The sequence below is a fragment of the Myxine glutinosa genome, chromosome 5, assembly GCF_964187855.1.
Source record: "Myxine glutinosa chromosome 5, kmMyxGlut1.1, whole genome shotgun sequence".
Lineage (NCBI taxonomy): Eukaryota > Metazoa > Chordata > Myxini > Myxiniformes > Myxinidae > Myxine > Myxine glutinosa.
In genome coordinates, this window is record NC_136265.1 from 180,222,618 (window position 1) to 180,239,377 (window position 16,760).

At 47.8% G+C, this 16,760-nt stretch overlaps 1 protein-coding gene across 4 annotated transcripts in view; it reads left to right on the plus strand.

Moving 5' to 3' along the window:
- Positions 1-16,760, plus strand: part of ANKS6 (ankyrin repeat and sterile alpha motif domain containing 6) — a 33,637-nt gene that overhangs the window by 1,432 nt on the left and 15,445 nt on the right. For 3 of the 4 annotated variants that reach the window (XR_013623638.1, XM_078779181.1, XM_078779182.1), the window contains exons 2-7: positions 2,511-3,456; positions 3,560-3,606; positions 7,827-8,024; positions 8,276-8,572; positions 8,665-8,824; positions 15,763-15,830. Coding sequence is in view for 3 of the 4 variants with exons in the window: in XM_078779181.1 (XP_078635307.1) it covers positions 2,511-3,456; positions 3,560-3,606; positions 7,827-8,024; positions 8,276-8,572; positions 8,665-8,824; positions 15,763-15,830 (1,716 nt within the window). In the remaining variant the exon portion in view is untranslated. The remainder of the gene's footprint in view (positions 1-2,510; positions 3,457-3,559; positions 3,607-7,826; positions 8,025-8,275; positions 8,573-8,664; positions 8,825-15,762; positions 15,831-16,760) is intronic. The other variant, XM_078779183.1, reaches the window with a different exon arrangement.

A 16,760-nucleotide genomic window follows, 5' to 3' on the forward strand; every position in this document is an offset into this window, starting at 1 on the left:
TTGAACCTGGGGTCACAACAGCATGCAGGAAGTGCTCAGATATCATGTGATTTGAACCTGGGGTCACAACAGCATGCAGGAAGTGCTCAGATATCACGTGATTTGAACCTGGGGTCACAGCATCATGCAGGAAGTGCTCAGATATCACGTGATTTGAACCTGGGGTCACAGCATCATGCAGGAAGTGCTCAGATATCATGTGATTTGAACCTGGGGTCACAACAGCATGCAGGAAGTGCTCAGATATCATGTGATTTGAACCTAGGGTCACAACAGCATGCAGGAAGTGCTCAGATATCATGTGATTTGAACCTGGGGTCACAGCAGCATGCAGGAAGTGCTCAGATATCATGTGATTTGAACCTGGGGTCACAACAGCATGCAGGAAGTCCTCAGATATCACGTGATTTGAACCTGGGGGTCGCAGCATCATGCAGGAAGTGCTCAGATATCATGTGATTTGAACCTGGGGTCACAGCATCATGCAGGAAGTGCTCAGATATCACGTGATTTGAACCTGGCGGTCGCAGCATCATGCAGGAAGTGCTCAGATATCACGTGATTTGAACCTGGGGTCACAGCATCACGCAGGAAGTGCTCAGATATCACGTGATTTGAACCTGGGGTCACAACATCATGCAGGAAGTGCTCAGATATCACGTGATTTGAACCTGGGGTCACAGCATCATGTAGGAAGTGCTCAGATATCATGTGATCTGAACCTGGGGTCACAGCATCATGCAGGAAGTGCTCAGATATCACGTGATTTGAACCAGGGGTCACAGCATCATGCAGGAAGTGCTCAGATATCATGTGATTTGAACGTGGGGTCACAGCATCATGCAGGAAGTGCTCAGATATCATGTGATCTGAACCTGGGGTCACAGCATCATGCAGGAAGTGTTCAGATATCACGTGATTTGAACCAGGGGTCACAGCATCATGCAGGAAGTGCTCAGATATCACGTGATTTGAACCAGGGGTCACAGCATCATGTAGGAAGTGCTCAGATATCATGTGATCTGAACCTGGGGTCACAGCATCATGCAGGAAGTGCTCAGATATCACGTGATTTGAACCAGGGGTCACAGCATCATGCAGGAAGTGCTCAGATATCATGTGATTTGAACCTGGGGTCACAGCATCATGCAGGAAGTGCTCAAATATCACGTGATTTGAACCTGGGGTCACAGCATCATGCAGGAAGTGCTCAGATATCACGTGATCTGAACCTGGGGTCACAGCATCATGCAGGAATTGCTCAGATATCACGTGATATGAACCTGGGGTCACAACATCATGCAGGAAGTGCTCAGATATCACATGATTTGAACCCAGGGTCACAGCATCATGCAGGAATTGCTCAGATATCATGTGATTTGAACGTGGGGTCACAGCATCATGCAGGAAGTGCTCAGATATCACGTGATTTGAACCTGGGGTCACAGCATCACGCAGGAAGTGCTCAGATATCACGTGATTTGAACCTGGGGTCACAACATCATGCAGGAAGTGCTCAGGTATCACGTGATTTGAACCTGGGGTCGCAGCATCATGCAGGAAGTGCTCAAATATCACATGATTTGAACCTGGGGTCACAACATCACGCAGGAAGTGCTCAGATATCACGTGATCTGAACCTGGGGTCACAGCATCATGCAGGAAGTGCTCAGATATCACGTGATTTGAACCTGGGGTCACACCATCATGCAGGAATTGCTCAGATATCACGTGATTTGAACCTGGGGTCACAGCATCATGCAGGAATTGCTTAGATATCACGTGATCTGAACCTGGGGTCACAACATCATGCAGGAAGTGCCCAGATATCACGTGATATGAACCTGGGGTCACAACATCATGCAGGAAGTGCTCAGATATCACGTGATTTGAACCCGGGGTCACAGCATCATGCAGGAAATGCTCAGATATCATGTGATTTGAACCTGGGGTCACAGCATCATGCAGGAAGTGCTCAGATATCACGTGATTTTAACTTGGGGTCACAGCATCATGCAGGAATTGCTCAGATATCACGTGATCTGAACCTGGTGTCACAGCATCATGCAGGAAGTGCTCAGATATCACGTGATTTGAACCCGGGGTCACAGCATCATGCAGGAAGTGCTCAGATATCACGTGATTTGAACCTGGGGTCACAGCATCATGCAGGAAGTGCTCAGATATCACGTGATTTTAACCTGGGGTCACAGCATCATGCAGGAATTGCTCAGATATCACGTGATCTGAACCTGGTGTCACAGCATAATGCAGGAAGTGCTCAGATATCATGTGATTTGAACGTGGGCTCACATCATCATGCAGGAAGTGCTCAGATATCACGTGATTTGAACCTGGGGTCACAGCATCATGCAGGAAGTGCTCAGATATCATGTGATTTGAACCTGGCGTCACAGCATCATGCAGGAAGTGCTCAGATAGGAACTTCAACCAGGTCCTGTTATCACACACCCTCACACCAATCTACCTTTTCACTCTCCTCTACCCAGGTGAATGAAAGGGAGGAATTGACCGGATGGACACCTTTGATGGCTGCATGCTTGTATGGACATTCCGACCTGGCCCAGAATTTGGTGGCACATGGAGCAGAGACCAACATCACCAACACGGCCAGGAAAACCGCGTTGGATATCGCACAGAGCCTTGGCCATCGTGGGCTGTCCCGATACCTGCAAGACAAGACCGCAGCGCTACCTGGAGACGCGAACAGCACGCAGGTAAACATCTTTCACGTTATTCAAGTTGGAAACGCCTCTGAGGTTGATAAAGTCTTGGCAGAAGATCCGAGGCTCGCCAATGTTTCTGACGCCGATGGAGCGACTCCCCTAACGATCGCTGCCATAGCGGGTAACGTGGGTGTTGCTCACGTGCTCCTCGACCGAGGGGCGAGGCCGAACCATCGAGACCCCGTAAACGGCTGGACGGCGCTGATGCAGGCGGCGTTCCACGGGCAAACCGCGGTCGTCCGATTGCTGGTCGCTCGAGGAGCCACCGTTGGTCTACGGACGAGCACCGGGCTTGCGGCCTTCGAGCTGTCAACACTGAGTGGCGATTCAGACCCAGAGCTGGTCAGGTTCCTGGGTTCGGTAACGATGACCGGAGTGGAAAAGCGCAGGTGCACGGGATCATTGGAGGTCCACGAGCGACCTTGGTGCGACGTCTTGCCTGATGGTGGCGGCACATTGAGATCTTGGTGGACCAGGATGTCCAACCGGTTTAGGAACCTCAAACCGTCTCGCACGTTGCGACGGGGTCTTCCTGCGGGACACCTCGCACCACCAATGTTCACGGGTGAGGATGGCGAACACGAGAAGACCCATGGGAGTTTAGAGACCCAAAGCACGTCCTCGGCGATGTTGAGGGTGAAGTCGGAAGAGCCGGAGAATAAGGAGGCTCGAGCGACCATGGCCTGGCGAGCAGGTACACAGTTTGACGGTGAGTAAAGTGACTGCTCTGAACTTCCGAGTTTGATTTGTCCATAGTACAAACCTGAGATGCTACCTTAAATGGTAACTGGTCACACCTGCTTTTGATCTAGGTCTTGGAGGAGGAGCTGGACCAATAGATCCAATGATCTCGAACATGGTGCGTTCTCTTTCACTTTTGCCCATTTTGCACTTCACGGACTCACTCACTGGGATGGATCTGGGACTGGGATGGATCTGAGACTGGGATGGATCTGAGACTGGGATGGATCTGGGACTGGGATGGATCTGGGACGGGGATGGATCTGGGACTGGGATGGATCTGGGCCTGGGATGGATCTGGGACGGGGATGGATCTGGGACTGGGATGGATCTGGGTCTGGGATGGATCTGAGACTGGGATGGATGAGACTGGGATGGATCTAGGACTGGGATGGATCTGGGATGGGGATGGATCTGGGACTGGGATGGATCTGGGACTGGGATGGATCTGGGACTGGGATGGATCTGGGACTGGGATGGATCTGGGACTGGGATGGATCTGGGACGGGGATGGATCTGGGACGGGGATGGATCTGGGACGGGGATGGATCTGGGACGGGGATGGATCTGGGACGGGGATGGATCTGGGACGGGGATGGATCTGCGACTGGGATGGATCTGGGACTGGGATGGATCTGGGACGGGGATGGATCTGGGACGGGGATGGATCTGGGACGGGGATGGATCTGGGACGGGGATGGATCTGGGACGGGGATGGATTTGGGACGGGGATGAATCTGGGACTGGGATGGTATTTTCACAAAGCTGAAGATCCTGGTTCCTGGTTGGAGACAAAATGCTCGGCATTTTTGGTTATCCCAGTTAACCTAGTCGGTTAATGCATTGAAATGGGTACGATGTCTGTTTGTGTTATTTGTCTGCATTGTCTTCCAACGTTCTTGTACGTGTACTGTCAGTAGTAGTATTACTACTACTACTACTACTACTACTACTACTACTACTACTACTACTACTATTACTACAACAACTACTACTACAACTACTACTACTACTACCACTACTACTATTACTACTATTACTATTATTACGACTATTACTACTTTTTTCTTCTTCTTTTTTTTGTATACATCATCGAGGCTCGTGAAAGAGCTAACATTTATCACACAAACAAATCAAACAGACAAACAAACAAAGTATATAAAAAGGGGAGCAGTAGACAAGATGGGGAGAGAAGGGGAAGCACATAAACACAACATTTGAGAGCAGGGACATCGGGAATGTGTGGGAGGGAGGGGGCTTGGGGGGAGGCGGCGTGGGAAGGGAGGGGGAGGTGGGAGAAATATAAACACAAGGACACCAAGGAACTTCCAGGAAAGAAGTTGGTATTTCAAAAAAGTGGATTTGGGGTGAAATTAGCAGGGGTAGAAAAGATCAAGGTTTTGGATGGGGGAAGATAAGAGATGGTGGTGAACAGCTGTTTTAAAGACCTGGAGGGAGGAGTGGGATTGAAGAGAGTGAGGGAGTTTGTTCCAGAGGCGGGAGAAAAGAGGAATGAAGGAGTGAAGGACTGAAGGTGAGCAGAGAGTCTTGATTTTGGCGGTTTAACCATAAGAGGGTTGCAGGCAGATCTTGTGCGACCTGTAGGAATATTTGTGGGACAGAGCCCAGAGAGAGCTGGAGGAGCAATGCCGGAGAGGAGTCGGTAGAAGACAGAAAGACCACCAACCTGCCTGCGGTGAGTAAGTGAAAGGCCCTCGGAGGTAGCTTCATCACGGGAGATTCCAATGATTCTGAACGCTTTGGTTTCAACAGCATGAAGACGAGCTAGGTGTGACGCAGGAGCACCAGCCCAAAGGGGAGAGCAGTATTCCATTGAGCTGTGGATGAAAGCCTTGCATGTGGTGAAGAGCTCAGGTGTGCCAAGGAAGGACTTCGCACGATGGAGGATGCCCAGTCAGCGACTGGCTTTGGAGGCCAGATTTGAAATGTGCTTTTCCCAGGAAAGATCATGGCAGATAGTGAGACCCAAAAGCTTGAGTGACAGAACTTCTTGGAGAGAATTATTCAGAAAGTGGATGGGAGGGCTTGTCCAGTCGTTCTTTTCGGAGAGACATCGTAAGAGTGTGAGATTTGTCAGGATTGAAAGACATGTTCCACTTGTTTGCCCAGTCAGTGATTTTGTCCAGGTCTGCAGAGAGTGAGGAGGCTGCAGACTGCCGATCTGAGGGATGAGGAATGGAGCGGCAGAGAGTGGAGTCATCAGCAAAGAGATAGAGAGGATTTTCAAGAGAGTCGGAGAGATCATTGATGAAGACCAGAAAAAGCACAGGGCCCAGAACACTGCCTTGGGGAACTCCAGCCTGAACCGGAAGAGGAGATTAGAGAAACCCATTCAGGGCCACATGCTGACTACGACTAGAGAGGAAGTTCCTCCAGCCATGCGTGGAGATTTCCATGGATACCAAAGGAGGAGAGTTTGGTGCCAGACCGTATCGAAGGCACGTGATATGTCGAGGGAGACAGCTCTAATTTCCTGTTTGGCATTGAGGACCTCCATCCATTGTTGAGACAGCAGAAGCAGCATGTCCAGAGTAGAGTGACCTGGTCTGAAACCAAATTGATGATCAGAGATCAAGCCATTAGAGAAGAGGAAAGATTTCATATCCGAAGCAATGATGGATTCCATGACTTTGCTGATAATTGGGAGAAGGCTGATTGGTCTGTAGTTGCTAGGATCTGTTTTTGCACCTTTTTGTGTAAAGCGGTGATGTTGGCTGATTTCCAAGCAGATGGCAGATGACCTTGAGCAAAAGAGAGGGTGAAGAGAACAGAGAGGGGGAGTGAAAGAGCGGAAGAACAGGATTTTAGGACCCGTGAGCTGATGCCGTCAGGTCCAGTTGCAGAATCAGAGTCGGGGGTTGACAGAAACTTTTCCACCTTGTCAGAAGGAAAGGACACAGAGTCCAGGAGCAGCTGGGTACGACTGGGTACGGTGGGTACAGAGAGGGATGGGTTTGCGACACAAGATTTACAGGCAAACACAGAGTTGAGGCATTCACCTTTTTCACGTGAGGAGTCAGCTGTGTAGCCGTTTGAGGTAAGGGAGGGGATGGAGGGGGAACAAACACCAGAAACAGATTTGATCAGATGTCACCAGGATTTGGAAGAGGGAGACAGATAAGAGAGTTCGGTCTTGAGAACGGAGAGATATTGTTTCCTGGCTCTCCTGAGGGTGGACCCACACTTGTTTCGGGCTTTGTGAAAGGAAATGAGATTTCCTTCCGTTGGATTTGCTTTCCAGGAGACGAAGGCAAGTTGTTTCTGGGCAACAGCCTCACCACAAGATTCCGTGTACCATGGACGGGAGGAAGGGTATGACAACTGAAGACGAGATGGGATAAATCTGTGCATGAGAGAGAGCAATTTAATTTGGAAGAATTCCCAGGATGAGTTGATGTCATAGGTGGTAGAGATGGGAGACCAGTCCAGATGATTGATGGCTGCTTGAAGACCGTGCCAGTTGGCCTGAGTGAAATGCCACACTCGTCGACGCTGAGGAGGCTCCCTGAGAATGGTCAGAGAGATGTCCACTTTAACAAGCACATGATCAGATGAGCTGATTGGAGCAGAAGAAGAGCAGCAGACATTTTCAGGGAAGTTAGTCATAACCAAGTCCAAAAGAGAAGATGCTCCGTTGACTGAGATCCGGGTCGGGAAATTGACAGATTGTGTCAGTCCCAGTGAGTCGCAGAAGTCCTTTGCTGAGGAGCCATGGCTGGTGAGAGAGGTACCCACACCCAGCCAACTGGCATGGTGACAATTGAAATCACCCCATATGAGGAAGATAGAGTTGGGATGAGTAGATAGAAGTTGGTCCATATTATCAGACAGCGAGATGTAGATGGAGTCATCACTGTTTGGTGGACGGTACAACACACAAATGAACAAGAGGTGGGAGCGAAGGGGAAGCCGTAGCCAGAGGTATTCCTGGGGGTGAGGTGGAGAGAGGGCAGTGCAGGGCGAGTGAGAAAGAGAGTTTTTGATAAAGATAGCAACCCCACCTCCAGGACGAGGCTCAGGTCTATCATACCAGAGGAGGGAGTAACCCGGGCGAGATACTAAGGAATCAGAGACATCATGAAGGAGGAAAGTTTCTGTTAAGCAGATCACGTCTGGTTTGTCAGAAGCAACCTGTATGGAGAGATCAGTTAAGTAAACCTCACTACCACTAGTAGTAATAGTCGTACTAGTAATAGGAGTAATAGTAGTACTAACACTACTATTACTACTACTACTTCCAGATGGCATCAAGAAGATGTATTTTCTATTGGAAACCTTTGATCCTGTTTGTCGTTCCACTTTCCTCATCCTTTCCAGATGCTTTCAGGTCAACCGACCTCCAGCTCCACCTGGTTGCATCCCCAGCCGGTGGTACCTCCATTCCTGCCTCCCCGGCGGCTCCAGCTCCCACGTCGAGGTTCGCTCGGTCGAACTGCAAACCTATTGGATCCACCAGAGATGGAGTGTCAGGTGCGGAGGGGGCAGCGTTCCGAAAACAGCGGAGGGTCGGACATTGTGAGCGTCGTGTTTGGTAGCAAATTGGTGCCAGTCATACCTGTTACCTGTTAGCTTAATAATACACCATGTTGTGGTGTATTATTAAGTGATGCCACTGGTGTCGTTTTCTTTCGTTGTTTTTCAAGGTCTCCAGACCTTTATCCTAAAACTAGTTTTGTCATTTCTTTACCACAAGTTGTCCGTTCTATAGATGTAAATCTGAGACACCTGTACAACACACTCACTGCCCCACTCGGTCACACTCGCAGATTTCCGTGAGCCGCGTGAGCTCGGACGGTCGTGGAAAACCATCCGCGTCTTTTCGATCAACCCGAATGATCCCGCATACGGCCATGGGGTCCATGCCCCACCGAGACCCCTCCATGTTCAGCGGGAACAGCATTCTCTCTCAAATGGCTGCTCATCGCCGCCGTGGTGCACCTGAGGGCGGGCGTAGCTCACCGTCTGATTGTGGCGAATCAAGGTCCGGGACGCAACTCACCGTCCGTGCCTCTGCTCACCGCTCGCCATGTTTTACATCTTCAGAAAAGAATAAACCCTCTCAGGTAAGTTGTGCCTCACCTATACACCTCACTCGAATGACTTGTACTCGCACACCTTCCTGACCTCACCACCTTTTTGCCTCATTCTTATGTAGGACGACATGCAGCGAAAAGCTGCGGGAAGGTCCCACAGCACGTCTCCAACGCTCACCCCCGCAGCACCATCCCGATGCACCTCATCAACCTTAACCCCACCACCTTCTCCAACACCCAAGGGTTTCATTGCTGCTTCACGCAGCTCTGGAGCCAGTCAGGGTTGGTTTTGAGGAAATGTCCTCGTCTTGTGGACAATACTGAGTTAAGGTAGTCAGGGTTGGTTTTGAGGAAATGTCCTCGTCTTGTGGACAATACTGAGTTAAGGTAGTCAGGGTTGGTTTTGAGGAAATGTCCTCGTCTTGTGGACAATACTGAGTTAAGGTAGTCAGGGTTGGTTTTGAGGAAATGCCCTCGTCTTTTTTTTTTTTTTTTTTGTATACAAGATCGAGGCTCGTGAAAGAGCGAACATTAATCACACAGAAAGACAAACCGACACATAAAACATATAACATCGGGAGCGGTAGACAAGATGGGGAGAGAGGGGGAAAGGACACAAACACAACATTTGAGAGCAGGGACCGAGAGACATGGAGACATCGAGAGATCTGAGAGAGGGCGAGGGCTTTGGGGGGGGGGGGGCATGGGAAGGGGGCGGTGGGAGAGGTATAAAACATATGGACACTGCCAGGACTTCCAGGAAAGAAGTTGGAATTTCAAACAAGGTGGATCTGGGGTGAATTAGCGGGGGTAGAAAAGATCAAGGTTTTGGATGGGGGAAGATAAGAGATGGTGGTGAACAGCTGTTTTAAAGACCTGGAGGGAGGAGTGGGATTGAAGGGAGTGAGGGAGTTTGTTCCAGAGGCGGGAGAAAAGAGGAATGAAAGAGTGAAGGTGAGCAGAGAGCCGAGATTTCGGCAGTTTAACCATCAGAGGGTTGCTGGCAGATCTTGTGCGACCTGTAGGAATATTTGGGGGACAGAGCACACAGAGAGCTGGGGGTGCAAGGCCGGAGAGGAGTCGGTAGAAGACAGAAAGACCACCTACCTGCCTGCGGTGAGTGAGTGAAAGGCCCTCAGAGATAGCTTCATCGTGGGAGATTCCAATAATTCTGAAAGCTTTGGTTTCAACCGCGTGAAGCCGAGTTAGGTGTGAGGCAGGAGCACCGGCCCATAGGGGAGAACAGTATTCCATTGAGCTGCGGATGAAAGCCTTGTATGTGGTGAGGAGCTCAGGTGTGCCGAGGAAGGACTTCGCACGACGGAGGATGCCCAGTCGGCGACTGGCTTTGGAGGCCAGCTTGGAAATGTGGTTTTCCCAAGAAAGATCATGGCAGATAGTGAGACCCAAAATCTTGAGCGACAGAACTTCTTGGAGAGGATTGTTGAGAAAGTAGATGGGAGGGTTGTCCAGTCGATCTTTTCGGAGAGACATAGTAAGAGTGTGAGATTTGTCAGGATTGAAAGACATGTTCCACTTGTTTGACCAGTCTGTGATTTTGTCCAGGTCTTCAGAGAGTGAGGAGGCAGCAGACTGCCGATCTGAGGGAAGAGGAATGGAGCGGCAGAGAGTGGAGTCATCAGCAAAGAGATAGAGAGGATTTTCGAGAGAGTCAGAGAGATCATTGATGAAGACCAGAAAAAGCACGGGGCCCAGAACACTGCCTTGGGGAACTCCAGCCTGAACAGGAAGAGGAGATGAGAGAAACCCATTCAGGGCCACACGTTGACGACGACTAGAGAGGAAGTCCGCCAGCCATGCGTGGAGATTTCCATGGATACCAAAGGAGGAGAGTTTGGTGAGCAGAGCGGGGTGCCAGACCGTGTCGAAGGCACGTGATATGTCGAGGGAGACAGCTCTAATTTCCTGTTTGGCATTGAGGACCTCCATCCATTGTTGAGACAGCAGAAGCAGCATGTCCAGAGTAGAGTGACCTGGTCTGAAACCAAATTGATGATCAGAGATCAAGCCATTGGAGAAGAGGAAAGATTTCATATCCGAAGCAATGATGGATTCCATGACTTTGCTGATAATTGGGAGAAGGCTGATTGGTCTGTAGTTGCTAGGATCTGTTTTTGCACCTTTTTTGTGCAAAGCGGTGATGTTGGCTGATTTCCAAGCAGATGGCAGTTGACCTTGAGCAAAAGAGAGGGTGAAGAGAACAGAGAGAGGGTGAGATAGAGCAGCAGAGCAGGATTTTAGGACCCGTGGGCTGATGCCGTCGGGTCCAGTTGCAGAATCAGAGACGAGGGTTGACAGAAACTTTTCCACCTTGTCAGGAGGAAAGGACACGGAGTCCAGGAGCAGCAGGGTACGACTGGGTATGGTGGGTACAGAGAGGGATGGGTTTGGGACACAAGATTTAGAGGCAAACACAGAGTTGAGGCATTCAGCTTTTTCACGTGCGGAGTCAGCTGTGTAGCCATTTGAGGTAAGGGAGGGGATGGAGGGGGAACAAACACCAGAAACAGATTTGACCAGACGCCACCAGGATTTGGAAGAGGGAGACAGATAAGAGAGTTCGGTCTTGAGAATGGAGAGATATTGTTTCCTGGCTCTCCTGAGGGTGGACACACACTTGTTTCGGGCTTTGTGAAAGGAAATGAGATTTCCTTCCGTTGGATTTGCTTTCCAGGAGACGAAGGCAAGTTGTTTCTGGGCAACAGCCTCACCACAAGATTCCGTGTACCATGGACGGGAGGAAGGGTATGACAACTGAAGACGAGATGGGATAAATCTGTGCATGAGAGAGAGCAATTTACTTTGGAAGAATTCCCAGGATGAGTTGATGTCAGAGGTGGTAGAGATGGGAGACCAGTCCAGATGATTGATGGCTGCTTGAAGACCGTGCCAGTTGGCCTGAGTGAAATGCCAGACTCGTCGACGCTGAGTAGGCTCCCTGAGGATGGTCAGAGAGATGTCCACTTTAACAAGGACATGATCAGATGATCCGATCGGAGCAGAAGAAGAGCAGCAGACATTTTCAGGGAAGTTAGTCATAACCAAGTCCAGAAGAGAAGATGTTCCGTTGACTGAGATCCGGGTCGGGAAATTGACAGATTGTGTCAGTCCCAGTGAGTCGCAGAAGTCCTTTGCTGAGGAGCCATGGCTGTTGAGAGAGGTACCCACACCCAGCCAACTGGCATGATGACAGTTGAAATCACCACATATGAGGAAGAGAGAGTTGGGATGAGTAGATAGAAGTTGGTCCATATCATCAGACAGCGAGATGTAGATGGAGTCATCACTGTTTGGTGGACGGTACAACACACATATGAACAAGAGGTGGGAGCGAAGGGGAAGCCGTAGCCAGAGGTATTCCTGGGGGTGAGGTGGAGAGAGTGCAGTGCAGGGCGAGTGAGGAAGAGAGTTTTTGATAAAGATAGCAACCCCGCCTCCAGGACGAGGCTCAGGTCTATCATACCGGAGGAGGGAGTAGCCCGGGAGAGATACTATGGAATCAGAGACATCATAAAGGAGGAAAGTTTCTGTTAAGCAGATCACGTCTGGTTTGACAGAAGCAACCTGTATGGAGAGATCAGTTAAGTTTGAACGAAGGCCCCGGATGTTTGAGGTCCATACCGTTAATGAAGAGGAAGGGGGAGCATCAGATACAGAACAGGGGGGAGGAGGGGTAGGGTAAGATGTGGAAGAGGTGGAAGAGGTAGGGAGAGCTGTTGAAGGTGTGTCAGAGATTTCAGAATAGCTCGGAGAAAGGGAAGGATGGGGCGGACAAAAGGTTTGATGGTGATTGGGTGAGCCACAATGAGGTGTTATTTGAGGAGGGGGAAGAGCGAGGCAGAAGGTTGGGGGAGATGGAGGTGAGAGTTTGAAGGGGGAAGAAGCGGGGAGGACGCTTTGAGGAGGGGGAGTGAGAGGGGGGAAATTGAGAAGCAATGAGGGTGGGGAGATTTGAAGGGGAGGGGTGAGGGGGGAGTTTGGGAGGGAAGGGACAAGGGGAGGGATTTGAAAGGGATGGGATATGGGGGAGATTTGGAGGGGAGGGGTGAGGCAGGAGTCTAGGAGGGGAGGGGCGAGGGGGCGTCTTGGCGGGGAGGGGTGAGGGGGTAGTTTAGGAGGGAGGGGGCAAGGGGGGAGATTTGAAAGGGATGGGTGATGGGGAAGATTTGGAGGGGAGGGGTGATGGGGAAGATTTGGAGGGGAGGGGTTATGGGGAAGATTTGGAGGGGAGGGGTGAGATTGGATTTTTGAAAGTGTACGATTTATGGGAAACGAACATTTATTGCAAAATGAGTTTCTTGTGACCTTCGAGTTAAAAATACGTTTAAGGACGCTGGATGGAGGATGGAGTGCAGGAGAGTTTAGGGAATGTAGAAAAAAGGCACTATAGGAGATGGATATTTTTTTTGGGATGAATTGATTTGGTGAGCAAGTCGAAAGCAGCCTGTTAAAGAAGAAGAAGAAAAAGGTGTTATAAAATATGACGGAATACATAACTTGAGGGGAAAGTGTAAACATTGAAGGTTAATGAGTGAAAACTATCTGGGGAAATGGGGGAGAAACACGTGGTCGAAGAACGAACGAACGAATAAGAATGAATAAACGAATGAGAACAGAGAAGGAAATGTTTTTTTTTTTTTGTTTTGTTTTTTTGAGTTGAGATTTACACAAGGAAGTAGGCTATGGGTGAAAAGACTGGGAATACAGAGAACGAAAGTTATTGGATCACAAACGACGGACCGCTGAGAGAAAAACAAAGCCTCAAGGTTGTACAGTGCACACTGTACAAGGCCTCAAGACACAACACGAATTAACACGATTTTCAATACAGGTATGAAAGATTTGCACCGAATAGTAGTAGTCTTGTGGACAATACTGAGTTAAGGTAGTCAGGGTTGGTTTTGAGGAAATGTCCTCGTCTTGTGGACAATACTGAGTTAAGGTAGTCAGGGTTGGTTTTGAAGAAATGTCCTCGTCTTGTGGACAATACTGAGTTAAGGTAGTCAGCGTTGGTTTTGAGGAAATGTCCTCGTCTTGTGGACAATACTCACGTTAAGGCGACACGAGGCCATTGTTTCATGTAGTTAATTCTATTCATTTAATGGAGATGCTTACAGGAGTTGTGGAAATAACACGACGGTTACTACTATTACTACTACTACTACTACTATTAACGATTACTACTACTATTACCACCACTACTACTGCTACTACTATTAACTATTACTACTGCTACTACTATTAACTATTACTACTACTATTACCACCACTACTACTGCTACTACTATTAACTATTACTACTACTACTAGAACTACTATTAACTATTACTATGACTATTACCACCACTACTACTATTACGACTATTAACTATTACTACTTTGACAAGTACTACTATTAACTATTACTACTACTATTACCACCACTACTACTGCTACTATTACCACCACTACTATTACTAGTACTACTATTAACTATTACCACCACTACTACTACTACTATTACCACCACTACTACTGCTACCATTACCACCACCACTATTACTAGTACTACTATTAACTATTATGATGACTATTACCACCACTACTACTACTACTACTGCTGCTATTACCACCACTACTATTAAAAGTTCTACTATTTACTATTACTATTACCACCACTACTACTGCTACTATTACCGCCACTACTATTACTAGTACTACTATTAACTATTACCACTACTACTGCTACTATTACCACCACTACTATTACTAATATTAACTATTACTATGACTATTACCACCACCACTACTACTACTACTACTACTACTACTAGTATTACCACCACTACTATTAATATTACCACCACTACTACTACTATTACCACCACTACTATTAATATTACGACCATTACTACTGCTACTACTACTACTATTACCACCATTCCTACGAATATTACCACCACTAATACTGCTACTATTACTATTACTACTACTAGTACTACTATTAACTATTACTACTACTACTATTACCACCATTGCCACTGCTACTATTACGACTACTATTACCACCATGACTATTAATATTACCACCACTACTACTGCTACTATTACCATGACTACTTGTACTACTATTAACTATTACTACTACTATTACCACCACTACTATTAATATTACCACCACTACCACTGCTACTATTACCATGACTACTTGTACTACTATTAACTATTACTACTACTATTAATATTACCACCACTACTACTGCTACTATTACCATGACTACTTGTACTACTATTAACTATTACTACTACTATTACCACCACTACTATTAATATTACCACCACTACTACTACTACTACTACTACTAGTACTACTATTAACTATTACGACTACTATTACTATTACTACTACTATTACCACCATGACTATTCATATTACCACCACTACTACTACTACTACAACTACTACTATTACCACCACTACTACTATTACTACTACTACGAGTACTACTATTAACTAATACTACTACTATTACTACTGCTACTACTACTAGTATTACCACCACTACTATTAATATTACCACCACTACGACTGCTACTATTACCACCACTACTACTAGTACTACTACTAACTATTACTACTACTACTACTATTACCACCACTACTACTACGACTATTACCACCACTACTACTACTATTACCACCACGACTACTACTACTATGACTACTATTACTACCACTACTACTACTATTACTACCACTACTACTATTATTATTGCAACTATTAAAAATAATTAATGGTGATAACTCGGCGTGCATGCACTTCATTTCACTTCCATCTCATCACTCACCTCATCTCTTACTCCCCCTCCCCCCACCACCACTCACCTCATCTCCCCACCCCTACCACTGCTCACCTCATCACTTCCCCACCTTATCGCTTCCCCACCACTCACCTTATCTCTTCCCCACCAATCACCCTGTCTCTTCCCCTCCTCGACCACCACTCACCTCATCTCGTCCCCTCCTCGACCACCACTCATCTCTTCCCTACCACCACTCAGTCTCCCCACGAAAACTGCCACCACTGCTAGGCCCTCCCCCACCACCATAATTCACCCTTCACCTGATACCATCGTTCACCCAACTTCACATAATCCTTTCACGAAATAACCATCGGAAGAAAATTAACATCACTGAAGGTGTGTTTTGTGTTTCACAGGTGAGCTTTCCACCTTGCTGCAGCAACTCTCACTGCAGACCTACCGGCCAATATTTGAGGAGCACGAGGTTTGTGTGAGTGTGTTTACAGGAGGTTTGTGTGAGTGTGTTTACAGGAGGTTTGTGTGAGTGTGTTTACAGGAGGTTTGTGTGAGTGTGTTTACAGGAGGTTTGTGTGAGTGTGTTTACAGGAGGTTTGTATGAGTGTGTTTACAGGAGGTTTGGGTGAGTGTGTTAACAGGAGGTTTGTGTGAGTGTGTTTACAGGAGGTTTGTGTGAGTGTGTTTACAGGAGGTTTGTGTGAGTGTTTACAGGAGGTTTGTGTGAGTGTGTTTACAGGAGGTTTGTGTGAGTGTGTTTACAGGAGGTTTGTGTGAGTGTTTACAGGAGGTTTGTGTGAGTGTGTTTACAGGAGGTTTGTGTGAGTGTGTTTACACGAGGTTTGTGTGAGTGTGTTTACACGAGGTTTGTGTGAGTGTGTTTACACGAGGTTTGTGTGAGTGTGTTCACACGAGGTTTGTGTGAGTGTGTTTACACGAGGTTTGTGTGAGTGTGTTTACACGAGGTTTGTGTGAGTGTGTTTACAGGAGGTTTGTGTGAGTGTGTTTACACGAGGTTTGTGTGAGTGTGTTTACACGAGGTTTGTGTGAGTGTGTTTACACGAGGTTTGTGTGAGTGTGTTTAAATGAGGTTTGTGTGAGTGTGTTTTCAGGAGGTTTGTGTGAGTGTGTTTACAGGAGGTTTGTGGGAGTGTGTTTACAGGAGATTTGTGCGAGTGTGTTTACAGGAGGTTTGTGTGAGTGTGTTTACAGGAGGTTTGTGTGAGTGTGTTTACAGGTTTGTGTGTGTTTACAGGAGATTTGTGTGAGTGTGTTTACAGGAGATTTGTGTGAGTGTGTTTACAGGAGGTTTGTGTGAGTGTGTTTACACGAGATTCGTGTGAGTGTGTTTACACGAGATTCGTGTGAGTGTGTTTACACGAGATTCGTGTGAGTGTGT